This window comes from Petaurus breviceps, unplaced genomic scaffold (genome assembly GCF_028583685.1).
Source record: "Petaurus breviceps papuanus isolate PSGF00001 unplaced genomic scaffold, PetGlider_PUasm1.0 100, whole genome shotgun sequence".
In the NCBI taxonomy this organism is placed as follows: domain Eukaryota; kingdom Metazoa; phylum Chordata; class Mammalia; order Diprotodontia; family Petauridae; genus Petaurus; species Petaurus breviceps.
Window position 1 is genome coordinate 8,698,122 of NW_027185573.1, and position 27,565 is coordinate 8,725,686.

At 37.0% G+C, this 27,565-nt stretch overlaps 1 protein-coding gene across 6 annotated transcripts in view; it reads left to right on the top strand.

Annotated features, from left to right (window-relative positions):
* The window catches only part of LOC138171995 (splicing factor, suppressor of white-apricot homolog), a 126,107-nt gene that overhangs the window by 89,002 nt on the left and 9,540 nt on the right, over positions 1-27,565 (top strand). For 4 of the 6 annotated variants that reach the window (XM_069103235.1, XM_069101941.1, XM_069103862.1 and 1 more), the window contains 3 exons: positions 13,969-14,234; positions 19,211-19,366; positions 20,777-20,902. In XM_069103235.1, coding sequence (XP_068959336.1) covers positions 13,969-14,234; positions 19,211-19,366; positions 20,777-20,902 — 548 coding nt within the window. The remainder of the gene's footprint in view (positions 1-13,968; positions 14,235-19,210; positions 19,367-20,776; positions 20,903-27,565) is intronic. The other 2 variants (XM_069102585.1, XM_069105062.1) reach the window with 1 other exon arrangement.

Genomic DNA, 27,565 nt, shown 5'->3' on the forward strand with positions numbered 1-27,565 from the left:
TGAATAAAATGAAGTTACCTGACTCACAGGGTTTTGTGACAAGTTTGGAGTCACAGGCCTTGGGTTCAGATCTCAACTCTGCCATTTATTGGCTGTGTGACCTTAAACAAGATAACTAACCTTTCTGGACCCCAATTTCTTCATCTTGAAAATGAAAAGGTTGGACAGTTCTAAATCTGTCATTCTTTTGTCTTCTATTATTTTGTCTACCAATTAAAATGATAGTCCATCTTCTCATCTTGCTGAGTCTTCGAATTTTAGAGCTTTTTGCTGTTTTATAATTTGAGGCAATACAACTTTTCTTTTTAAACTGTGTTCCAAGAATATCAAGGGGCCCTTTGAGCTTAGAAGCATTTTTGTGACCTACCTATTTTTTTAAATGACAAAAGATAATAGAAAATGACCAGACTTTCATTTCAGGGCATAATTATCATCATATCAGTAAATCATTACAATAAAACTGTGGCATTTTAATATTCCAGAATGACTGAAGAAGCTAGTACTCAGAATTGAAATCAATCAAGGACCACTTTGCATTTAAACTGAAATTTAGAATGGATTATGGTTGCTAAATTTAGATATGGTGTTAAGTACAAAAAACAGTGCTTCTTCTGAGGTAAGAGGTAAAAATAACAATTCTGATCATTCCCATACAACTTTTTAAAAGAAAATAGTCTTAGCAATATTTTTAAATTGGTGGATACAGGTTGTTTTGACATCTGTAGTAGCAGTAATCCTACATTAATTTTATAATACAGAGCTATTGTTAACTAGCTCTAGAAACCCCAAGAAGGGAATTTCTAAAACATGACATTTTGTTGTTACTCACTTGTTTCAGTTGTGTCCAACTCTTCATGGCCCCATTTCAGGTTTTCTTGGCAGAGATACTGGAGTGGTTTGCCATTTCCTTCTCCAGTTCATTTTACAGATAAGGAAACTGAGGCAAATGGGGTGAAGTGATTTGCCCAGGGTCACCCAGATAGGAAATGTCTGAGACAGAATTTAAACTCAGGTCTTCCTGACTCCAGGCCTGACTCCAGCTGCCCTGAAAATTATGACATAGATGACACCAAAACACAGAACTGAGTGAGGGCATCATAAGATTTCCAACAGTCTTTATGAAGCATTATCAGAATCTGCAATGTGGCAGCATGTTCTGTTTGTACCATCTTGTTCTCAGATAATCCATACTGCTTCTTTGAGTATTGTTTCAGACTCTGCTACACCTATAATCCTTAAATTATGACAGTGACCAGAATTGACCATTTACAAATATGTGCACTTAAATAAATGTGAACATTCATGAATATATCTATATAAACATTCCTTGACCACTGAAATAAAGGGGAACAGAAATTGATGGAATTATGTAGAAGTATGGGATATCTCTTCATCTCTCAAATTACCACCTCATGCTTATTGAGTATACCACTCTTCTTCATAAATTTCCATGACAGGATACATCCATCCGCCAAAACAAAGATGCTTGTCTGTCTTGAGCCACTTCTGTCCTGTTTCCATTCATCTCTGTTCTATTCCTTTGTATTTCGGTGGTTTAGGACAAATATTTCACTCTTAGTTTTAGGGGATGATTTCTGAGTGTTGAAAAGTTATATCATGGTAAAAAAAAAAACTATACTTGAGATTTTTTTTAATTTTATTTTTATTGAATTTTAACCACAATTCATTTCATTTTAGTTACCTAATTTTCCCCATGCTTCCCCATATCTTCCCATCTTATTATAGCAGTATTTCATCTCCTTTTGTACAATACTTAATGTCTGCCTTCTCCCATCATTATGGTTCCCTGAAAGTAAACTTTATTTTTAAGATATTTTTTTAAAAAGAGAAATTTTTTGCTTGTTTTAAAAAATCATTTGGATAACTCTCCTGGATATATAATCACAGATTGTAACTGATAAAATAAGCCCACAGAAATGTAATGTTAGTAACAGATGGTGATAAATATCTTTAATTGCTTCTGAACAAAAATACTTGTAATTAAGTTGAAAGTTGCTATAATTAATACACAAACTCTAAAATATTTTTAGTTTAATGCCATTTTTGAGGTTATATATTACCTTTGGCTTTAGACAAATCCAGTGGTAGAAATTTTGTGCACCCAATGTAATCATATAACCGTAGTGATTTTAGAACTACAAGGGACCTTAAAGTTTCATCTGGTAATTATCTTTTTATTCTATGGATTTAAAAATTGAGGGCTATAAAGATAAAGGGGCTTTCAGCTAGTTAGTGGTAGAGCTAGTACTGAGCCCTGCCCTATCTATTTCACCACTTCTCAAGCCTCCATGGGTTGTAGTCTCTTAGTTAGCCTGCTATATGTGTTGTTATTTGTCCTTTGTTGTCGAAAAGCACCATGACATCATGAACGTGGTAAGTTGGATTTAAGGGCAAAGTCACCAACCTTACTTTCTCCTCTGGAGCCAATTGGGTCAAGTTATGAAATAAAGATCGGGATAACTGGAGATGGCCCTGGATTGCAGTGGGAGATCTTGACCTTTTTAAACTAAGGTCTTTAATACATCAGTTTGACTGAGGCAACACCCCTTCAGTGATTAAGGCTAGGTAACAAATGAGGCAGAGATCAGACATATTTGAGATTGGACATTATTTTCAAGATGTACAGTTTTTGGTTGTTCTACTCGATGACTGATAGTGTACTTATTGGGAATTTTTCTTTTCTTAAATCTCACAATTCTGTAGCATCAATCAATCCATCTTCTTTGTTGTCTCAGGAGGCAGTAGTTTGGAATATTAGAAACCAGTCCTGAAATCAGTGTCCTAACTGACATACAGTCATTTATACTATAGGAAAAATGTACCCATGACAGCCTGTAGTTGTAGATAGTTTAATATAGCAAGTCTGTCCGAGGTTTCCAGGTTTGTGTCTTATAATTGTTTAGTTAATAAAAGCTTATCTCAGAAACTGTTGGTAAAGGGTAAACTGACAGGTCCTCCCAGGCTAGAATGGGTTTGAACACAGATCTGTCATAAGCCATTCATTGTAAATCTAATCTCACTAAGCCAGAGTCTTACCATCAGATATTAAGTTATTTTGTAGATGATGGGAGGGTTATTCTCTTCTGAATTTGTACCTTGGGTTTCCCTGGCTCTACAATATTTCTCTACATTTCTCTGTTGACATTTTCTTCTATTTATTCTTTCTTCCATTCTGACTTCCCAAATTGGGACTTGGTGTTGGGCCTAGTAGCCTCTGTTCCCTTCTGTAGGGAATGGTGGGGATTTCTTTGATACTGATTGATATTATCTGGGGTCTAGGTCATAGTGTGATCCAGCACATCTGTGTTTACCATAGTTTATCCTTGGATTTCACATTCATTTTCCATTCTGGTATTCCTTTTTTTTTTTTTTTAAATTCTATGAAGAGAGCTGGGCTGTTGCTCTGCTTTCCATCTTGGGAATATCTCTGGTCAGGTTTTTTCACTGACAATTCATGAAGCCATCTACTAGGGTATGAAGGGATTGCCATCTCCATTAGAGGAGTAGGAATACCCACACTCATGAAAACCTAGAGCTTCTCAGTTATTGAAGTAAGCATTTAAGTGCAGATAATATAGATCCAACTAAAGTTTTAAAAGTAAATAGTAATGTAGCAAACAGTTAATTATTTATTGAACACCTACCATATTTAAGCTGATGTTAGTATAGGAAACTGGGAGGAACTGCAAATAATAAATACATCTACCAGCTTTCTAACTCATTCAAAAAATCTTTCATATGTAATAATAATGACCTAACTGTGAAATATTTGGAAGCAGATAATAAAACATTAGCACATTTTCTCTGGGGGTTCATCTAGAAGAAAATGACTTGATAATTTAATGAAATTTCACAAAGACAGAAAAACTTGATAAAAATATAGTTTTCATATTTAATCCTGTTTTGTAGCTAATTTGGTATTTCTTTATAAATACTATTATATTTCTTTTTTCTAATAAGAGTTAATCTGCTTTTTGGCAGTTAATTTTTTTACATCAGGAAGCACTTACTAGTTTTTATCGCTTACCTGTTGACAAATACCATAATGTGGTGTGAGGATAAATAAATATGATTTGCTTTGTTATAAGTTTTACAATATTTCACTATTCTCATCAAAAGTTAGACTTTGTTATTATAATCTCCCATTTTCTGCTGATTTTTATTTTAGTCATTTTCATTTAGGCATTAAAACTGCTTCTTGAAAAGGCAGCTCAGGCTGTCTCTAGAAGAATAATTTGCCATTGGTCAATACGCATAACAATTATCATGCCCTCCTACAAGCTTCTCAAACAGTTTCTTATTGATTGGTTTCTTTTGAGAGTTCAGACAGATGCCTTAGGAAGCCAAAGAAAAGGTGTTAGACTAGAGTCTTGAACATGAACATTTAACTTGTATTACGAAGTGCACACATACAAAATTTAGATTAGTGGCTAAACTCAAATGTCTTAAATTAAGCTCGATTCAACATTTAAATTGAGTGAGAGACATTTTCTTAAACATTTTAGATTTTCTCAAGGAAGCAGCTGGTTAATTTAGGTCCTTTATTGGGGGAGCAGGGAGCCAGGCAATCAAATGGTTTGACTATGTAGAGGTGTGCTTTCAGGCAGTGCAATGAAGACAAGATAATTAGTTAGTTTTGAATACTTTGAGTTTAAGATATCCAATAGACATTTGGAGATGAGAGATTGGAGGTCTGACAGCAAGGAGACTGGAGCAGGACAAATAGATTTAAGGATCATCAGCCTATAGAGATGTTAATTAAATCCATGAAAGTTGAAGCAATTGATGCAATTTAGGGGTTCAGGGATCCCAGAATACCAAGGTTCAGGGCAGAGTTGTCTGGAAAGAATTCACAGACTCAAGCAGTCTTACAGTAAAGAGTCTATTGTAAGGCTAATATGGCAGGCAGAGCTCCTTAGGGAACTTACAGCCTAACAGGAGTGATGCTAAAGCTTATATAGAAGAAATTCAGTGAGTTATGAGGCAAGTATGCTAATTAGGGGGGGATCAAGGAATATTCAGCTCCTAAAGGAACATACAGTTTCTCTACCTTGGGCACAGACATCATTCACTACTGGCATAGGGGGTGGGGGTGGGAACAGGGGGAAGCTTCTAAGGGTACTGTACATCTGTGTCTGTAACAAGATAGCCTTGGGAATTGACATCTGGATTGTACATGGTAACTGAAGGAAGAAGTACATGAAAGCTCTGCTGGTACAAGATAGTCCTGTTCACACAAGGGAAATCCTACAGAGGTCAACTTGTTCTTGTAACATGGAGAGATAGTTTGTCTCACTAGGCCCACTCATGAGCCACAGAGATAGTGTCTTAGGGCTGGGGAGAGATATGGTCCTAGAACTAGGATCCAAGCACAAAAACTCCATTGAGATAAAAAAATGAAGTAGTCTAGAGGAAGAAGAGATGTGGTGTCTTTTTCTAATGATATTTTTCCCAAAAAGAGTGCTAATTCTTCATGACCTTAGACTCCATCCAAATGATCATCTCTAAGTTTCACAGTGTAAGTCTCCTGATGCACCTTCAGCCTTACTGGAAAGCATCTTTCCCTTTCAAAGAAGGTCCTTAAATTTCAAACACCTCTACTCAGTCAACTTCAGATTAATGAAAACTGTCTGATAAGCTTCCATATGCTTGTTTAGCACCAATTTCACGCTCTATGTGAGCAAAAATATTGGAAGATGGTGTTAGATTATACAGATTAGTAATATGAAAGCTTTTATTGATGTATATATGTTTATAATTCTCAAACTACTAGCTTATTTTTTTCAGTACATAACTCTTGTCTTTACCAGAGCCATTTGCTATCAGAACTGTGTGTTGAGTCTGATTGTTTACTTTTTTATCCCCAAAGTCAGTTATTAGTTTTTTTATTCTATTTTATTTTATTTTCAATTCTGAATTTTCTCCTCTCTTTCCCCTCTCCCACCCATTAATGTTTTTAAAAAATTACAAATATGTATGATCCTGCAAAACAAATTTCCACATTAGCCATGGCCAAAAACAATAATAATGAGAGAGAGGAAAGAGAAGAAAAAATAGGATTCATTGTCTGCCCTCTTAGTCCATCATCTCCCAGTTTGGAGGTAGGTAGCATGTTTTATCATGAGGCTTTTGGAGTTGTGGTTAATCATTGTGTTGATTGGAGTTACTAAGTCTTTCAGAGTTGATTATCTTTATAATATTGTTTTTGTATTATAAGTGGTTCTGGTTATTTTCATTTTTATTTTGCATCAATTCCTACAAATCTTCCAGGAGCTTTTCTGAAACCATCCACTTTATCATTTCTTATACCATAATGCCATAACTTGTTTCCCCAGCTGATGAGCAGCTCTCCTCAGTTTCTAATTCTTTGCCGCCACAAAAAGAACTTCTATAAATTTTTTGTGCGTAGGGGTTCTTTTCCTCTTTCTTTCATCTCTTTGGGGTACAGATCTAGCAACAGTATTGCTAGGTCAAAGGGTTATATACAGTTTAATGGTTTTTTGCACATAGCTTCAAATTGCTTTCCAGAATAGTTGGACTAGTTAAACAGCTCCACTCACCATGCAATTATTTATTTTTCGTTTTCAGCATTCATTTCCACAAGATTTTGAGTTCCAAATTTTCTCCCCCTACCCCCACCGCAAGATGGCAAGCATTACTGATTACCCCCCTTCCCCCATTCTGCCCTCTCTTCTATTCTCTCCATCCCCTCTTTACCCCTTACTTTCTTGCAGGGCAAGATGGATTTCTGCACCCATTGCCTGTATATCTTATTTCCCAGTTGCATGTAAAAACAATTTTTTTTAGCATTTGTTTTTAAATTTTTGAGTTCCAGATTCTCTCCCTTCTTCGCTCCTCACCCCCCCCCATTGAGAAGACATGCAGTTCAATATAGGTTGTACACATGTAGTTATGCAGAACATTTCCATAATAGAAATATTGTAAAAGACTGTATTTCCCTCCATCCTATCCCACCCCCCATTTATTCTATTTTCTCCTTTGACCCTGTCCCTTTTCAAAAGTATTTGCTTCTGACTATCCCCTCCCCCAATCTGTCCTCCCTTCTATCACCACCCCCACTTATCCCCCTCCCCCCATTTTCCTATAGTAACATTCATTTAAGTACGTTTTCCCACAACCCCTCCAGCATTTGTCGTTTTCCTTTTTTGCTAACTTAGCCAATCTGATAGGCATCAGCTGTTACCTCTGAGTTGTTTTAATTTTTGTCTAATAGTGATTTAGAGGTTTTTTTTCATATGGCTATTGATAACTTGGATTTCTTCCTCTAAAAAGTGCCTGTTCATATCCTTTGACCATTTTTCAATTGGGGAATGACTCTTATTCTTATAAATTTGACTTCATTTCCCATTTATCTTAGAAATGTAACCTTTATCAAAGAACCATGCTGCAAATGTTTTTTTTTCCCCTAATTTCCTGCTTCTCTTCTGTTTTAACTGCCTTGGGTTGGTTTGTGCAGAGCCTTTTTAATTTTGTGTGATCAAAGTTATCTCTTTTACCTCTTATGAACCTTTCTGTCTCTTATTTGTTCACAAACTCTTCCCCTATCCCCACATTTGACAGGAAATTTCCTCCATTCTTCTCTTATTTATTATTGGTGTCACTCATTATGTCTAAATTGTGTACTAATTTGGAACTTACTTGATATACAATGTGAGTGCTGGTTGATAACCTAGTCTGCAAAGACTTTTCCAGTTTTCCCAACAGTTTTTGTTAAATAGTGAGTTTTTGCCCCAATAGCTGGGATCTTTGGATTAGTTATCGGTTTTAAAATGTTCTTTTGATGTGCTAAGAACCTCCACAGGGAATGTTCTATAAATATCATTAAGCTAAAAATAGGATTGCCAACACAGACAGAATCTAATCCAAGTTGTCGTAATGACCAGTTTCAAATGCATGAATCAAAGTCCTGTTTTCACTTTAAGTGTAAAGATCAATTATGGAACCTGTTTCTCCCTCCCATCCCCATGTCTTGATTACTCTTATGTGAAAATCTTACCTGAGATGATTTCCTTGCATAAAAACAGGAAACTGAAAAATACAAACAATTAGCAAAGAAAACATTGTGTCATCATTATCACATAAAAACTAGTTAATATAATAAAAGCAAGATCCCTTAATTCAAATAATAATAGCTATAGTTTTAAGGATTATGTCTTAAAACATCTCTGTGAAATAGGTACTACAAGTATTATCCCCATTTGGCAGATAATGAAATCTATTTACTACTTAAACTACTTCTGTAGCTAAAGACACGTACATGTGTACATGTCTGTGCACCGTAATTGAATGTGTTTGTGTGCACATGCTACAACTTCTCATATATGGTATTTTCCTCCTTAGTGCCTTCTCCTTCCCTGTACCAAAAGCACTAGAAACTACATTTACATGCCATACCTTTCTGTATCTAATACATCTCCACCAACCAGAAGAATTACCACAGTGATGATTGTGTTCATGAGCTCCTTGAGCTCATTTTTTTTTTGTCTGTGACCCCAATACCTAGCATCACAGGCAGTCAGTCAACAAGCATTTGTCAAACACTATGTACCAGATGTTGTACTAAGGACTGGGGATGGAAAGAAAGGCAAAAACCCAGTCCCTTTCCTCTGAGAACACCACATTCTAATCATGGAGACAACGTGCCAACAATACAAGATGCTTGCAGTGTAAATGAGAAGTATAGATTACAGCCAGTGAAAAGGCAGGAGGGAGAGAGAGAGAGAGAGAGAATTGGCTTCCAAGGACAAGTAAACCAATGTCATTGGCACTTACATGTTCGCTAGAGGAAAGCTCAAACAGATATCTGAATTTTGAAAATGAGTGGTCTTTCCCAAGGAAGTTAGTTCTTGCCTTCTGTCATTTGAAATTCAGATGATAATTTTACCTTTTTAATCATCCTTGGGGCTTTTTACATGTTTATGGGACTTTAGTATGCCACATCTCAAAAAAAAAACAACCCAATTCTAGGAAAAGGAGAACTGAACTGGAAGGCAGATGACAAGGACTCTAGGAACTAGACCTGTAGTAGGCCCTACTAGTACAGTTGTGCCACCAGGGTCTCTAGTAGCACTAGCATTGCCACCTGTGCTTACTCACTTTGTGACCTTGAGCAAATCCCTCCAGCTAAGCTTTCTTCTTTGTAAAAACTGAAATTAACCCAATGATCCTGAACAAACTTTCTAGCTCTAAAATTCTCTGTCAGCTTTTGATCTTGTGGTTATGGTTGATCAGATAATCCAGATGCAGGAGTTAGAATTTAGGTGTCAACCTCATCTGCTAAATTCTACTACCATAATACTATTCTGTTTGCTGTGGTGTTATCCTAATTTTGAATCTGATCATCTGTCAAAGCTCCTTTCACTTCACCAAAAAGTGTTCTGTCTAGAGGTGTGTCAGCCTACCTACTGTTTCAGTGCTAATTTCTGCACAGTTATACAGCAGTGATAATCAGCATAGCTTAGTAATGATGGCCCTCGACTCATAATTTTCCAAAAAGGCTTCTGGATCATCAACAAAACATATTTTGTTCCCGTGGTTAGTGTTTCATGTATTTTGTTGCATTTGGACTCTCTGTATAGAGCTAATCCATATATAATTAATATGATAAATCTGTTGCCAAAATGTTTAATTAACTACATTCTCTTTTTCCAGACATTCAGAGTGATAGATTTTACCACTTATGTTTCATTCTCTTAAATGTTTCTCACTTTAAAATCACTGTCATCTTTGTTAGTCAAACTGATGTGCTTGATATAAAAAAAACATGTGAGAAGGAACAGTTGGCTTCAAGGGTTATTTCAAAGGAGAAGTTTTAAAAACAAAAATATCACATTAAAATAACCCAGATTGTTTTGTTAGTTTAATTTGAATACATATGCTTGTAAACCAGCTCTGTCCTATATTATAATAAACCAGGTTGTTAATTTAGGTGATAATTCTCAAACCTATTTATGATCCTTGAAACTCAAACAAGTTTAGCATTATTTTTCTGTGTTTTATAAATATTACAAAAATAGCTAGTCTCAAAACAGTTGAGAATAGTAATTTTGGTTACAGTTTGGTATAATAATTTAAACCACATATGGTTTATAGCTATCCAAATGTTTTTTGAGCATTTCTTTGTGATAATACATATTTAAATAGGGAAGTGGGAAGCACAAATTAATTACCAAACTCTAATTTACAAGTTCCATGTTTTAATCTGTTAGTTCCTGTTGTATTCAAATTAGGCCTCCTAGTCATAAATAGAGGAAATGTCAGGATAGGCAGAATGGAAATTATACTTGGATAAATCTGATTTTCCCAATTCCTATGAAACAACCACTTGGGAGTGACAGAATTTGAAATAAAGGACAAACCTGTAGTGGCTGCCTGACTGGCATTGTTTTAAATAAACCTCGAAGCAGAATTCTCTGAGGCACAAAATGATAAATTGCAGATTTCTCTGTGTGTCTTGAGGTGTGTGATGGTTAATTGACTGTAGCTAAAATTATTCATTTAGAATAAGTTGAGGAATGACCTTTCTATTCTTAGTATAAAGGTGTTTAGGGGACTGCATACCTTTGCATTTGCAGTAATTACCTTAAAACAAAATGTGTCTTATTTTAAGTTCATTCGTTGATGAGGAGCAATCTTCAGTGTTGTTTTGATTCATAAAAGATATTTTATCACATTAACAGAAAATAGAACTTAATCGCTTTTTCTAAGTAAATTGTTATTTCTTTCCCTGACAAATATGAAATGTAGATTTACTCACAGAATGTCAATTAGAACCACATGATTTTAGTATGTGAGAGCTGGAAGGGAGCATCACTTCAAATTCATCCAGGCAGATGCTGCCCCATTTTAAGAATTAGCAAAGCCCAGGACCAAATCGCGGAATGACCTGCCAGCCTATACACAGTGACCCGGGGAGCCAGCACTGTTCCTGGTGTTCCACTGCCCTGTCCTCAGGACTGGACACTTCACCCAAGACCTACATCTGACCACTCACTTTTACATATCTCTTATTAGTCTTTAGCCCTACAGGTTTCTAACAGGGTATGTACGCAGTTGAGGAAATTGGTATATGGGAGAGATTTCAAAGTGCAAAAGCTTTTTTCTCTCTTTTTCCTTTCTTTTTTTCCTCCATGTACAAATCTGAAGAATTATGCATTGAAACACCTTTTTTTTTTTTTTAAGCAATCGGGGTTAAGTAACTTGCTCAAGGTTACATGGCCAGTTATTTCTGGGTGTGGTGCTGAGTATCTGAGCCCGGATTTGATCCCCAGGTCATCCCAACACTGGAGCCAGTGCTCTTACTCGCTGTGCTACCTGGCCGCCCCTGAATGGAACCTTTGATGTCCACATTTTCCTCCTGCCAAAATTTCTTTTCTGGGTTAGCTCTGTCCATTGCATTGGCATAAAGAACTCCATGTTTTAAAAAAAAAAACCCTCCCTGCCAGTACAGATTAACACCTCCCCCACAACTTGAACTTTTAGGGAAATACCTGTGGCCCTGAGACATTAAGGGACTTGACAGGTTACACAGCAATATTTGTCAGAGATAAGACTTGAACCCAGATTGTCCTGACTCCAAAACTGGCTATCTGGGCACTAAACTGCCACTTTCCCCACAGATACATTAGTGAAAATGTTTGTGTAGTCTCAGAACTTTAGCTGGATAATTTTCTCTTCTAAAATTATTATTTAATGACTTTAGTCACTTTTCCAAGTACAGGCTTAGTTAAACATGTTATTTGTGGCAGAGGATAGGTTGGTTATTTAAAACAGATGGGACTATATCTATTTCAGTCTAAAATAACCCAATCAGTAAGCATTTATTAAGCATGTACTATAGGCTAGGCACTGTGCTAAGAGCTAGAGATACAAAGAAAGGCGTCACCTTCAGGGAGCTCCCAACCCAACAGGGAGACAATAAACAAACAACTGTGCACAAACAGAATAAATGGGAAACAGTTAACAGAAAGAAGGCCCTAGAATTAAGAGGGGGGGGGGGGCTAATTGGCACTTGGAGGAATCCAACAAAGTCAGAAGATGGAGATGGGGAGGGAGAACATTCCAGGCATAGGGAACACCAGAGAAAATGACCTGAGTCTGAAGATGAAATACCTTGTTTGTGGAACAGCAAGAGGGAGCCAGTATCATGGGATCAAAGAGTTTGTGATGGGAGTATAAGGTGGAAGGGTAGAGAAATAGGTTATGAAGGACTTTGAACACCAAACAAAGGATTCTGGATGATAGAGGATCGCTGGAGTTCATTGACATAGTTGGTCCTGCTCTTTAGGAAAATCACTTTGGCAGTTGAGTAGTCAGGAGGGATTTGTGAAAGGCAGACCCAGCAGGCTATTGCAGTAGTCCAGGGGTGAGTTGATAAAGGTCTCTACCAGAAGAGTGGCAGTATCTGAGGAAAGGGAACTATGCAAGAGATTTTACAAAAACAAAATGTACAAGCCTTGGCAACAGATTGAATATGGGGGATGAGAGATACTGAAGAGACAAAGGATGGCACCTAAGTGGTCAGCCGAGGGACTGGAAGGATGGTGTTGCCCACTGTAGTAATAGGGAGGTTTGGAAAGGGAAATGGTTTAGTGGGAAAGCTGAGTTTTGTTTGAACATAATTGAGTTTAAGATGTCTGTTGGACATCCAATTCAGAATATCTGAATCATCAGCATAAATATTGTAATTGAATCCATAGGAGTTGATGATCTCATCAACCAAATGAAGTAGCATAGAGGGAGAAGAGAACAGGTCCCATGACAGACCCCTGATGTGCCCTGGATGAGGATCCAGCAAAGGAGACAAGAGAAGGAGCAGTCTGATAGGCAGGAGGAGAACCAGGAGAGAGTGATGTCCTGAAAACCTAGAGAGAAAGGAAAACCGAAGAGAGTGATGAGCAGTGTTAAAGGCTGCAGAGAGATTGAGGAGGATGAGGACTGAGAAAAGACCATTGGGTTTGGCAGCTAACTGAAGAGAACCATTTTGGTGGAGTAGTAAGATTGGCAGATGAGTTGTAAGGGGTTAAGAGAGTGAGGAGGAAAAATAGAGGCAACTGTCATAGGTGGCTTTTTCAAGTTTAGTTGCAAAAGGCAGAAGAGATATAAAACAGTAGTGGAGACGGATCAAATGAGAACTTTTTATTATGGGGGAGAGGCAGACATAATGATAGTAGAGGAGCAGCCATTAAGAGACAAATAGAAATTGAAGATAAGAGAGATAGTGGAGATGATAGAGGAGGCAGTCTGCTAAAGGAAACAGATGAGACAAAATTCCTTATTCTATGTAGAGGAATTAGTTTTGGCAAGGAATAAGGCCACCTCTTCACATGAGATGGGTGAAGGCACAGCAGTATGTGTCAGATAGTGACACGTGACATCTGGGTAATGGGAGATGGGAAGGAAGAAGAGGGCAGCTCTTGGCAAATGACCTTTTTTTCTCAGTAAGATTTGAGACGAGATCCTTGACTGGCAGGATGGGGAAAAGAGGAGTCATGGGATGTTTGAGGAAGCCTGAAAACAGAATTTAGAAAAGCCAGTGTGGAATAGCGAATTAATTAGGGAGGTGTTGAAGATTGCCTCACAGAGGTGAGGGTCCAGTTGAGCTTGTGTAATATAAATTTGTAGTGGACCCACCCAGAATGGTTGTGTGATTGTCTCCATCTACATTCAACAGTAGACATGGAGAATGGTAGCAGATGGTAAGAATGCCACAAGGCTAAGGGGGCCAGAGACTTGAAGACTCCATAGAATTGAACAGATTCACCAAGGAGTCAAGATGGGGAGAAGAACAGAGGAACAAGTGCAGAGTAAAAGTGCTTGTTTTACTGGTGTGAGGGCTCATTCTTCACATTGGGGTTTTTGACTGTACTTGGGCCACCACAGCAGTTGTTGTTTTTTAACAGCCAGCCATTGACTTCATTCTTTCAGGAAGTCAGTAATATGCCATGTGCTTTACTAACTGGAGTGAGACCTCTGCCAGCTTTGGAAGTTAAGCCACCAGAAAGGCCTTCAAGCAAAAGTAAAGATCCTCCCCGAGAAGAAGAAAAGGAAAAGAAAAAGAAAAAGCACAAAAAAAGGTCTCGGACAAGATCCCGCTCTCCCAAATACCATTCATCATCCAAGTCCAGGTCTAGATCACATTCAAAAGCAAAGCATTCTCTTCCCAGTGCCTATAGAACTGTCCGACGGTCAAGGTGAGTCTGCAAAAAATAGTCTTTTTCTTCATTTTTCAGATCAGTTTTTATTTAAGAGAAAATTGGACTGCTTCATTAAATCCTTGTAAATATAGTTAATGATAATGAAGAAAATTAGATTTTTGTGTTTTTAACTTTCAGCATATTCAAAGATAATCCTTTTCAATTCCATTAATATTTATTGAGTGCCTAGTATTGGGGAGTTCCCTAAATAATAGAGATAAATAACACATAAAACCTGCCCTAATGGAGCTTATGGTCTAGGGGGAGGGTTGTTCAACACCTTCAATCAGGACAGTTTAAAAATGGTTTAGATTTTAACAACTCATCTGTCATCAAGTAGATTAATGAATGTGTCCGACACAACATTGCCTGAAAAATAGAGGGTTCTTTTTTTTTCTATAAACTCTTCCTTAACTGTCTCATTTCTTTTGATGCCAGATTTCAGTACCAAAGAAATCTTTGCTAGTAGATTTATAAATGTGTACTTAGTCTGCATAGTCACATGGAAGTGTATGCGGGCAGTGAAAAGCTCATAAGGTTTTAAAAAGTATAATAAAAGTGGTTTGGGCTTTTCATTTTGTTTTGTTTTCCTTATTTTTAAAAGCTAGTCTTTCTATACTACCTCTGCCAGTCACTATCTTGTGAAAAAAAGTTGTCATGTGATGGACAGCATCAGGAGTAAAGTCCCCTTCTCTTTAATCTGGTGATTGAAGAATTAATGGCAAAGGAAGTAAATAGAATTAATACTTCTGACAGTGTAAATAAAAGCATTCAGACTTTTGTGAGTCGTAGTATTTAGTGCTTTGTTATAATAAGAGTGACTGCTTTTAGGAAATTAAAGGGGAAGAAATCTCATTTAATTACTTTTTAACTTGTAGTCCATGTATTCTTCATTAAATTCGTGCTTTTGTTTTTTATATTTTCTTTTCAAGAGAAAAGATAGATTTATACTGGCCTCTTTTAAAAAAACAAAAATTAAAAATGGGTAAAATGATGTCGATTTGCCCTAATATAGAAGCATTTTAAAATTCCATGATTTAGGATGGGTGAACTTAACCATATTGTGACTCAGAAAAACACCTGAAAAAGACACATAATGTGCCCTGAAGTAATAGGAAAGTTTGGAAAGGAGGAGGGGCTAAAGGGAAAGATAATGAGTTCAAACCTGCCTCCTTTGGATGTTTTGGTAATGAAATGTCTGTCATTGTTGCTTCTCTTGTCTCTCTTTGAAAGCCCCTGGTGGGCATTTGTGTTTTCTCTCTCGTGAAAATACTGTTTAGAAAGTAGCATTTGGCTGAGGAAGGACGTGTAAAGCAGATGCAGAGATGTCTTTATAATCATCTATGGCAAGTCCAGTGATACTCGAAATTTCTAGAGCAGCAGAGAGCTAAAGTTTATAAAGGTCTCAGAAAGTCTACAGTTTTAAGGGCTGTTAACAATGTGAAGATAAAATAGAATGTTTATTTTGTTGCTTAAGTATGAGAAGTTGGTCTTAGGAAAATCTTTCAGGGTTAATTCAAAACAACTTTTTCCTTTGCAATGTTTGCATTTGTTCTGCTTGCTAAGTTTTAATTAAGAAAATTATGCTGTAATTGTTACACACTTTGTTTTCCAAGTGGTTATATTCAGAAATTAAAAGTGTTATTCTAAGACTTAGGCTCTGAGTTTTTAGCTTTGGTGTCATTTTATTTACTATCTATAAAACATTAAATCTATCTCTAAAAGGACAATGTGTTTATCCAGTGCTGATATATTCAAGAGACATATAAATGTTTTATATAAGCATAAAAATATTCTATCAAAGTAACAATAAAGTATTTTCATAGCTCTAAATATGATTCTTTATAGTGATAACAAAAAATGGTCACTTTGGCCATTAAGTCGGTGAATCAGTCAGTTTATTAAAAACCATCAGTGAAATCAAGGTTTAACTGAACTGACTGGTCCAAAACTGCAGTCCATGGAGGCTTTGCTTTTATAGGCATAAAGTGATGTCAAGCAAATTGCAGGACAACAAAAATGAAGCTAAATTGATGCCTTCAATAATAATTGGCTAAGGCAGACATTTTTGTTAGTTAAAACATTTTACCAAGTACTTACCCTTGGAAATGACAATACTTCTCCTTTGTACTTCATTTCCCAGTATTACATCCTGTAAAGAGGGTCCCAAGGTACTGAATGACCTATTGTAATCCCAACCATCCTTCAGGGGCCGAAGTAAGAGGGGCATAAGAGCCTCAGTTGTGCTGAAGGGCCGGTTTGTAATGCCTCCAGAATCCCAGGAACATGAGTTAAACAAGCTCTTGCTTCCCTGCCTTTAATTACCTTCTTTTATGCAGACTCCTGTCTCAGCCTTAGCAGTGTAGAATGACTGCTTTGAGTTGCATTCAGTATTACTTCCTTTTTTTCCTATGCTGGTAACAGTCTTTGGCCACCTAATTTCCCTACTTGCATTGTACCATTACTTATAATATTTTTTTGGACATCTGAATGGCATAGAAGTTCAGCATTTCCAAAATGGGGAGAAGGGGTCACTTTTCAAAACATTATGTAAAATATTCAAATGTGTGAATAGGTTTTTTTCCTCGAAATTTATTAACCATTGGCGGCCAGGTAGCACAGTGAGTAAGAGCACTGGTCCCAGTGTCGGGATGACCTGGGGATCGAATCCGGGTTCAGACACTTAGCACCAGAAACCACCCAGAAACACGTGGCCTTATAACCTTGAACAAGTTACTTAACCCCAATTGCTTAGGGGCGGCCAGGTGGCTCATCGAGTAAGAGCACCGGCCCCAGTGTCGGGATGACCTGAGGATCGAATCTGGGTCCAGATACTTAGCACCACACCCAGAAATAACTGGCCATGTAACCTTGAGCAATTTACTTAACACCAATTGCTTAAAAAAAAAGAAAAAAAAAGAAATTTATTAACCATTATTAATTAACATATTAACTGTCATAATTTATAAATAGTTTTCTTTCAAATAGTTTAATGCATTGCAGATATGAGAGTATATAAATATTCAAATAACTTAGGAGTTCTGGGATAGTTTAAATTACATGGTGGTTCTGAAAGGAGTGCTACAAGCTGAAAATTAAAGATGCCATTTTCTGTCATTTCTGATTAGATGAAACTATACTATAATTGAAATGTGTTTTCTTTTTTAAATTAGCCAGTCTAAACAATAAAGTGAGAGGCAGTCTGGTGTATGTTCTACCGGAGGGTGGAAACCCCATGTGCACTCTAATATTTATGGACTTATTGAAATCCTGTGTATCTTGTGTTAGCTGTAGAATACCTACGGATCCCATAAGTGAAAATCTCTCTATACTTTTCTAGGAAAAGTATAATGTGTCTCAAAAAATAGAGTGAAAGATATATTGAGTGTTTTTTCTTAAACCAACATTAAATGTGGAAGTCTTTTCATTTTATTGTTTTAATTTGCATTTTCTCTGAATCTCGTTTTTGAATATTTTCTTTGTCTTTTGGGATAAATTATTTTAAGAAGTTTCTCACACAACTTAATATTGTTGCCTGACGTTTAAATTCTATAGTTTGAATTATTGATGATAATGTACCTATTATATTTCCGATTTAATTTTCAAATTTTTTTAGTAAGAGGATTTATAGTTTTAGTTGTACTTACCTATAGTCTCTGGATTTATCTTTGGAGCTATTCTAATTTTGTTATCTAGATCTTGTTTATTAAAGTAAGATACTTAGTTCCTTGAATTTCCTGATTTCAACTCAAAAGTTTGTCAACTTCTATGTATAGTAGTCCTATGTGAATCTCTATTCTCTGTGTTTATCATAAATGATTTGTTTCTCTAAATGCTTTCATCTCAACTTTACATTTGGCTACTTTAAATATTAAACACCTCAAACATAACCAGACTGAAGCCTGAAAAAGTAGGATCATGTTTAAGGTTGGGGGAATCAAAGCCAAATAACCTATGTGATGAACTCAGTCTGCTGATCATGCAGGTAGAAGGATTAAACCTGTAAATAAAAATATTGATTGTGTTCGTGTGAGCATACATCTTTTTGAAGCCTGACCTCTAAAGCCAGTCTGTGCATGTATTTGTATATGTAGGAAAAGAGACTTGAGCCCAGTAGCTTATTATCTAGTAGAGGATGTAGGATTTATAAATTAAAACTACATCCACCATTTAAATTTCAAGACAACTAGAAGCTGAGAACATCCCCAGTGTTCTTGCTTTGTTATCCTAGCAGTCTGTTGTTAAACTCCGCTTACTCATTTAAAGGTCTTCAAGCAGTAACTAAAATACATTAGGTGAGATGTAGATCAGTGAAAGAAGTTTGGAGAAAGTTACAATTGTTTCCTTCAAATGAAACTTTTGAAGTTTCTTTTTATAGTAATTTAAACAAATCTCAAAATGATGGTTTGTTGTTTTCATTTTTAAAGTAACGTTTTACCTATGAATTTGAGTTTTTACAGAGATCGTGCTTGAAAGACTGCAAATTCAGACAAATATTTTTTGAAAACCCCTGCATTTGCTTTATTTGGGTGGTTTACTGAGAAGATAGAATGTCAACTTCTTTAGCTTTGCTGTGATTTTCAAAAATTTGGATATATGACCATTGTAAAAACCTAATTAGTAGTATACGAAGCATGAGAGCTGTTGTAATTAATAGAAAATTTTAAAATATCTCATGCAGCTTTCTGAACTTTTTAAATGCCCTTTTCTCCAGAATGATTTGGAATCTAACGCTAATAACTATTTCCATTTCAATTTGCCTCAAAGTGTTATTGGGGTACCAGTCTTCACAAACATTAAGAGCTAAGTGACTTTCCTGATAATATGAGGGTTTGGTTAGACTTATACGTGTAAGCGCTCCATAAGGTGATAATAGAGCTTTGATTAAGGTACCGAGCTTTTTCGGGATTCTAGTTAACACCAAATCTAGCACATTTTATTCTGAATGTGAAGTGTGTGCCTCCATATCACAGACCCACAGCCTCCACAGGGACACTGAACACGGAGCCATGTCAGAGCAGCTCATCAGTGGCAGCAGCAACAGATCAAGACAGTTATCAGGCAGCTTCGACATCGAAAAGATTTGACTCCTGGAACTCTTTTGAGGGAAAACCTGGTAAAATGTCAAGGTGTCTAACTGACCTCAACCTTTGTAATCTGTTTTATTAATCTTAAGAAAGGTCTGAGAAAAAATTAGTTTTCTAAGTTATGAAGAATTACATGAGAGAAGAGCTTAAAACTGATTGGATACCATAGTTTCTACCAGAAAGGGGTCTATTTCATTGCTATATTTCTTGAAGAATGGCTCTGCTTCTGTATGAATCTGGAGGGTGGAATGTGATTATAACTGGTATTTTAATGCATCATTGGTCTCTGCAACAGCAATGTTTTTTTTGTAATTGTAAGTAAAATGAATCAATGTAGAGTCTTTTTTTAAGTGGCAAAATCAAGCTGCTCTTCTTAGATTGTTTTCAAGTGGGTTGTTATGAAAACAAGAGAAGAGATGATTTTTTTCCAATTGATTATTGCATGTGTTCCTGAAAATGTATAATTTTATTGAATGAAAAAAATGCAATAGAAAAGTCCTAAAACCATTGTTAAGTGACCTTATGTTAAGGACTCTGACGCTAAAGTGGGTTAGTGTCCCAGGTGGAAGTACCATTCACAGATTATCATTGGTTTATGCAGATTGTGGTACTGGATGAATAAAAGACATCTCTCTCAGGCACATGAAAAGTATTGCCAAAGTTTTCATTGGAGTAGATAATTTCCAGGAAGTCTTATGAACTTAAAAACAAAGTGGTGCTTTAATGTTAATTTGAAAAGACATTCAGAATTGGATTGAAGTATTTAGGCTTCAAGCCAAAAAAAGAATTGGGTGTTAGAGAGTTGGGTAAATTCTGTGTCCCAGTGAGAACTGCTGCCAATCCTTGATTATCCATACTAATAGGACAGAGGGATAGCATGAATAAATGAAATTCACAGGTAATTTCCAAACCTTATTTTAGCCTCTTCCCCAAGCAAACCTTTTACTTGAAATCTCAGCAAATAAAATTAACTACTTTGAATTGTAATGCCTTTCTCATATCCAGACTGTAATAAAATCTACTAATGAGCAGGAAAAATACAAAAAAAAAAAATAGGAAAGAGGGGAAATGAAGCATAAGGCCTAAGTAATCCATAAATTATATCATCAGATTTTGTATAATTGAGAATTGGCTAAGCAGCAGACAGCTCCAGATTCAGTTATATATGGGTTGAAAGTTCAGCACAGATAAGAAATCTACTCTGTAGATTTAGATGGTTGAGAGAAGAGGAAGAAAGAAGAAAGAAATCTTGTGCACCTGGATATGGGGGGTTCTGACATGACACAGACTAGTCCATGTGGAGAGCTTTATAATAACCGCATCTTCAAGAACCTTCTTTCTAGTTCTTTGTAGGCTTAGATGATGTCTGATTACTGCTGGAGTGATAGAGAAGTAATGTGATAGAGTCAGATCAAAACCAGCAATAAATAAATCTACTTGATCTTCATTCAGGTCACGGTCAAGGTCGCCTCGAAGAAGAGCTCACTCTCCTGAGAGAAGAAGAGAAGAAAGAAGTGTTCCAACAGCTTACCGTCTGAGCAACAGCCCAGGAATCAGCAGGAAACGTACACGTTCCAGGTGTGTGGGCAGGGGGTCCCCCCAAACTGGAGGGAAGGGGAATTTTTCTCCCATTTGAAAAAAAAAGTTTAAATTCGCATGCTAGATAATAAAAATTCAACATTAACTCATACCAAATTTGTGACAAGGTCATGCGATTATTACTTGAATACTTTTTTGAATCTGTAGTTTCATCTATGTAGACACTTCCTCTACGACTCTGCAGTTTTTCTAATCCTCCATAAAGAATATCCTTAGTGTCCCAGAAACCTTCCAATTGGCCTTTTACTATTTCAAAGATGCTATTGCAGCATTTGGGGTATGCATCTGTTATCCATCATGTGACTATTTTATAGCTAAGGAAACTGAGGCCCAGAGAGGTAAAATGACTTAACCAGCATCCCATAGCTAGGACCTTTCTATTGTATTAAAGCTGACTTCTCATAAAAGTATTTGGGGATTGACTAAGGTGGGTTGATAATCAAAGGAAAATCAGTGACACAGGCTAATTCTGGTGCCTATAAAGTGAGTCCACATTACTTGCCCCACCCTAGGTCAGGCCAACTTCCTCAAAAAAGCAGGGACTATTTTGAGTTGCCACTTTATAAATGAAGTTATACCCATTCTCCATTTTGGTTATCAGATACCTCCATTAATGATTGGCCTGAATGTGGCTGGTTGAAAACCTGGTCTTATTAATTTATACAGTCCTTTTAGTAAAGGGCTTAAGAGGGGCCACTAGTGCAGCACTATGGGCCTACTGTCCGTCTGACAGTCCGCCAGGATACCCCTGTCTCCCAGCAGGCGCTAGGAACATAATCTCCTTCTCTCTTTCAGTAGAGCCGCCACCACGCATTCTCTCCGGGGATGCTCCCCTTGTTTCTGTGCTAGTCCTCAGATCCAGTTTTGACCATGTTAGTGCTCTTTGGCCCTCTTCGCCTTTTCTCCTAGAACGTATCATATGAGCTTCCCAAAACATGTATTTCTAACAAAGAAGAACTTAAATAAGAAGGGAAAACTGCAAGTCTTGGGGGAGCTCTCCCTGAGCTAGAACAAAGTTGCTGCTTTTAGTTAAGCAGCAAGTAAATTGTAAAAACTTCATGACATTCCCTGTGCAGGACCCCCCGCACTGCTCTTGTTGCTGGGGAGGTGATTACCCATACCTTTGGGAAGGGCAGGTCAGTCACTTCACTTCTGCCTACACAACATGCTCCTCATGGCCACCACTGTAACTGAGACTTGGCTGGCCTACTTCAAAACAACCAAGCATGAGGTAGGACTTTAATAGGGAAACTAAATTGTATCAGTCCTAAACAAGCCCATTACTTGTTGATTTGCTGATAGGAATGTTTGCTGAAATGCTGTCCTGGGCAACACACTATACTAGGCAATAGGGGAGACACAATGATATTTAAGTAAGTTCTAGCCCCTAACTTGAGAAATGCTAGTCTAGTAGGGATAGATAAGACCACAGACAAATAAAATAAAAATTTGACTGTGATGAGTGCCTAAAAGGAGTATATAATAAGATCAGATGGGTGAGAAATCATTCCAGCCAAAAAGATCAGAGAGACTTCATGGAGGAGGTGTCATCGCAGTTGGAACTTGAAAGATAGTATGTCAGTGGGAAAAGTTTGAATTGTGATGTTCTGTTGCATAAATGTACTAGGCAACTTCTTACATACCAACCATTAGAGAAGTATCAAAGGGGCACTGACCCTAGAGTCAGAAGGACCTGGGTTCAAATCGAGTCTCAGACACTAGCTGTGTGACCCTGGACAAGTCCCTTAACCCTGTTTGCCTCAAAAAAAAAGTATCAGTTATTTTACTATGGCAAAAATAATGATTTTTGTATGCTAAGTTCAACTATAACTTTTTTAAAATTAAATAAATAAGTAAATAAACTTTTATTGAAGTATAAGAGAAAAAGAATAAATCAGCATAACTGATTAAGACCTTAAAAAAAGTGAAAATCTGTACAGTGTGCAATAATCCACCCACCTCTGCAAAGGAGTGAAAGGGAAATGTTTTCCCATGTCATTTGAACCCTGATTATTCCTTATTTTGCACATTCACATTTTATTTTGTGTGTGTAGTTATTTTTCCTTTAATATTATTCTAGTCACTGTGTAGATTGTTTTCTTGGCTCTGCTTACTTCACTCTCCATCAGTTAATATGAATCTTTCCAGGTTTCTCTGTATTAATCACATTCGTCATTTCTTACAGCACAACTAGATTATCAAGTTCAGTTGTTTCTGATTATTCCTTGTTTAGTCTGATCTCTCTATTTTTTGACTAATACCAGATGGTTTTGATGACTACTGCTTTGTGTGTCAGGTTCTATAAGGTATTCTTTTGATGATTTGATGTATAGCATTACAAGTGTAAATCAACTTTGGTGGTATTGTCATTTTTATTACATGACCATGAGCAGTAAATATTTCTCTTGGTATTTAAGTTCTTTATTTCTTTAAGGAACATTTTGTAATTGAATTTATACATGTCTTTTGTGTACTTTAGTAGATTCAACTATAATTTTTTAAATGTTTTCATTAAATTATCCTGGAATGAATAAATGAAACATTTAATAATAAATGAGACTGTCTCTAAGATCTAAAGAGAAATGACGGTCAGGGTGATCACAATGATTTGACTTGACTGGCACATGCTGCCTCCCATCTTGCCCTCAGAGGGCCTTACTGCTTTGGGAACATGATTTTTTTTGTAATCAGTCAGTAAATTACTATGCCAGATATATTTCTAAATACTAGGGATACAAAGAAAGGCAATGGGAAGACAATACATAAATTACCAGATACACGCAAAGTAGGTGTATAGGAAGTAGATGGAAAGGTAACCTGAGAGGGGAAGGCATTACAAGCCTGAGAACCGGAAAGTACCTCCAGTGGAAGATGGGACTTAAGCTAAGTCTTAAAGGGAGCCAAGGAAAGCAAGGAGCAGAGATGAAGAGAAAGCCTTCCAGCCCCAGGTAGCACATGGCCAGTGTAAAGGCTGGATTTAGGATATGGAGTGTTGGGGATGAAGAGACAAGAAGGCCTGTGCAACCAGATCATAGAGAGCATGGAATGGAATAAAGGGTAAGAAATCTAGGAAGGTCTTTAAAACACAAATTGATATTTGATGGTGGAAGTGATAGGGGGTAATTGGAGCTCATTGAGCAAGGAAATGTCATAGTCACATGCTTCTTTTAGAAAAAAATCACCTTGGCAGCAGACCTGAACATGAATTAGATTAGATTAGAAGAGACTTGAATCAAGGAAATCAATTATAAGGCTATTGGAGTAGTCCATGAAGAGATGATGGGGGTCTCAAACTGTGGATGGGGGGCTGTGATTGGACATATGGCGTAGCTGTTGTGAAGGGTATGTGGAACAAGAATGAAAATTTAAGGAAGACACTGAATGTTCTGAGCCTTGGTAACTGGGAAGATGGTAGTACTCAAAACAGTAATAGAAATGTTGGAAAGAGGGAAGAGTTTAGAGGGAAAGATAATGAATCCATTTGGAGCATATTAGTTCCCCATATCCAAGAGACAGTTGATGATGCATATATCTCTGTAGCTGAGAGTAAGGACTAAAGTTGATTATATAGCTCTGGGAATTATCTGTATAAAGGTGGTAATTGAAATCATGGGAGCTAATGAGGTTACAAGTGAGATAATAGGGAAAAGGACCCAATTTAAAGGATAGCCATTGTTAGTGGGCATTATAACAATGAAAGAGTTAAGAAAAGTTAGAACTGGGAGAGAGCAAGGTTAGGGAAACTCAAGAGAGGGGAGAGTTCCAGGAAAAAGTGATTAACTGTGCCAGATGCTATAGAGGAGTCAAGGAGGATGGGAAATGGGGGGGGACGTTCAAATTAGCAAATAAGATACCACTAGTCACTTTTTTTTTTTTGCTTTTTTTTGGAGGGCAATTGGGGTTAAGTGACTTGCCCAAAGTCACATGGCTAGTAAGTGTGTCAAGTGTCTGAGGCCGGATTTGGACTCAGGTCCTCCTGACTCCAGGGCTGGTGCTCTATTCACTGTGCCACCTAGCCACCCCCCACTAGTAACTTTCAAAGGGCAGTTTCATTTGAATGATATGTTTGGAAGACAGTGATAAGAGAGGAAATGGAGGGACCCAGCCAGTATAGACAACCTTTTCAAGAATTTTAGCCATAAACAGGAGAAATATAGAAAGATAATGAGCACAGATGATAGTGAGATTTTTTTTTGAGATCAAGTGAATTTTTTTTAAGGATGCAAGAGATATGGGTATGTTTGTTGGAAGCAGGGAAAGAGCTAGAAAGTAGGGAGAGATGGAAGGTGAAAGAAAATGAGAAGAATGTTGGGAGTAATTAACTGGAGGGGTAAGTCCAAACCAGATTAAAATGTAATTGGGAAATATTTGACAAAACCAAAAAAAATACAATAAAGCATGGTTAATGTTATATTTTAAGACTAAGTCACTAGTTTTAATGTTGAGGAGTTTGCCTTGGAATGAAGAAGTGACACCTTTTCAAGACCTTAGTAAAGGAGGAAATGGGAGTGGGGAGATCGAACAGTCAAAGAGAATGCCAAGATCATGAACCTGAGACACCAAACTATGGTGGTGCCTTGGACAGAAATGGGGAGGTTAGGAAGAAGAGAGAATTTGGGCAGAACCAGAACAAGGTCAAGACATCTAGTTTGAAATGTTCAATAAGCAATTGACGGTGCAGGATTGAAGCTTAGGGGAGAGATTTTAGCTGGTTACATAGATCCTAGAGCCATCCCCCTAGACTAGATGATAGTTAAACCCATGACAGCTGATGAGATTAGGTTAATGATAATGACAGTAGCTAATATTTATATTGTACCTGCTGTGCCAGTATACTGTGTGCCAGTCATTGTGCTAAGTATTTTACAAATATTTATTCCTTACAACAACTCTGGGAGGTGAATGCTGTTATCCCCATTTTACAGGTGAGAAAACTGAGGCAAACAGGTTGCCACGGGTTACTGACAGAAAAGAGGGCCCTGGACATAACCTTGGGGGACATCCAGAGTTAGGAGGCATGTTATAGATGATGACACAGGAAAAGAGTGAGAAGCAAGAGCAAAATTGGGAGAAAATATTTGGACCAGTACAGTTATTTACAGCCCTTCTCTCCCACCCCCACCCCAGCCTCCCACCTTTTTGTCATTTTTGTGATCATTTGTTAGGAGCCTCCATTATTAAGGCAGCTATACTGAAACATGCAACTTGCTTCTTGAAGTGGGTTTCCCAGGCCCACTCTTTCCGTTGGTTGCCCTGCTGTGGCAGAGTTCTAATGCCCTCATTACTGTCATTGTTTTACTCCACATAGCTGAGCAGCTGATGGCACCATGCCCAGAGTGCTGAGCTCAGAGTTAGGAAGACCCAATCACAGATCTGGCTTCTGACACTTAACTCTCTTCGAGACCCTTGGGCAAATCACTTAATCACTGTCTGCCTTAGTTTCTCCTCAAGTATAAAATGCAGCAGGGGGATAATAATAGCATTTACTTCCCAGGGTTGTTGTGAGAACCAAATGAAATACTTCCTTTCAAAAATTTCTTATAAGAAGCACATTGTCTTGCATATAGTAGGCACTATATAAATGTGTATTCCCTTATCCCTGAGCAGTTTTATCATTCACAACAAGTAAGAGTCAGGCTTGACATTTGCTACAGTTTTATGTATTTAAATCATGAAGCAGCTGACAGCATAGTGAGAAAGGAGTGTTTAGAGCTGAACTACTGATGAATGAGAAAATTAGATGTGGAAGGTTTCAGGGTTAGGGTATTTGAAGAAGAGATTTGGGAAGCAGATGGGGAAGCAATACCCCCTAGGATAGTCATGTCTCCGTTTACTTAAGTTAACAGTTTAATATGGGACTAATTCCTCCATTATCTCCTAGCAAGATATTAAATGAATAGAAGTTTATTTTGGTATTAACATAACCAATACATGATTGGGGAGGTGAATATTACAAATATCAGATTGTACCTGCCAACCCCAAATAAAGCTTTTCAAATTCTATTCATTAGAAAAAAAAATTGGGGGAATTTATTTTATCCTTTTAGAAGTTGAATCATTTTTATACAGATTGATTATTCTTTCATTGACTCATCACACACACACATCAAAAATAGTAAATTATAATAAATATTATCACCTAGAACAGTCTTTTCATGCTCCCACCTAGAGACCTAAAATTAAAATTACTACTCTATTCTTCTCACCTCATTCGAGGTAAACTAAGCTCTTCTTTTTCAAGTTTAATTTAATGACAGTCAAGGAAACCAAGGCTAACCTAATTAATTTAATTTGCAGTCATCTCTGAAGAACTTGAGTGTTCGATGACATTGGACCACACTGTGCTTGATGATCTTTTTTCCTGTTAACTCTTCATATTGATGCCTTGTAAAATAGTTTGCTTCAAGGCTTCACCTCTCACACCCAACTAATTGGCCAAGGTGACAAAATATGTAAATGGTCAGTTGGAGCAGTTTTAAATTAATGGTCCATCCATTTTGGAAAGCAGTTTGAAATTAGGCTTTTAAAAATAAAGACATTGTTCATATCCTTGACCCAGAGATCCACCTGCTATGCATCCACCCCTAGGAAATAAGACAGAAAGATCTCATGGACATCAAAATATTCATAGCAGCACTTGGT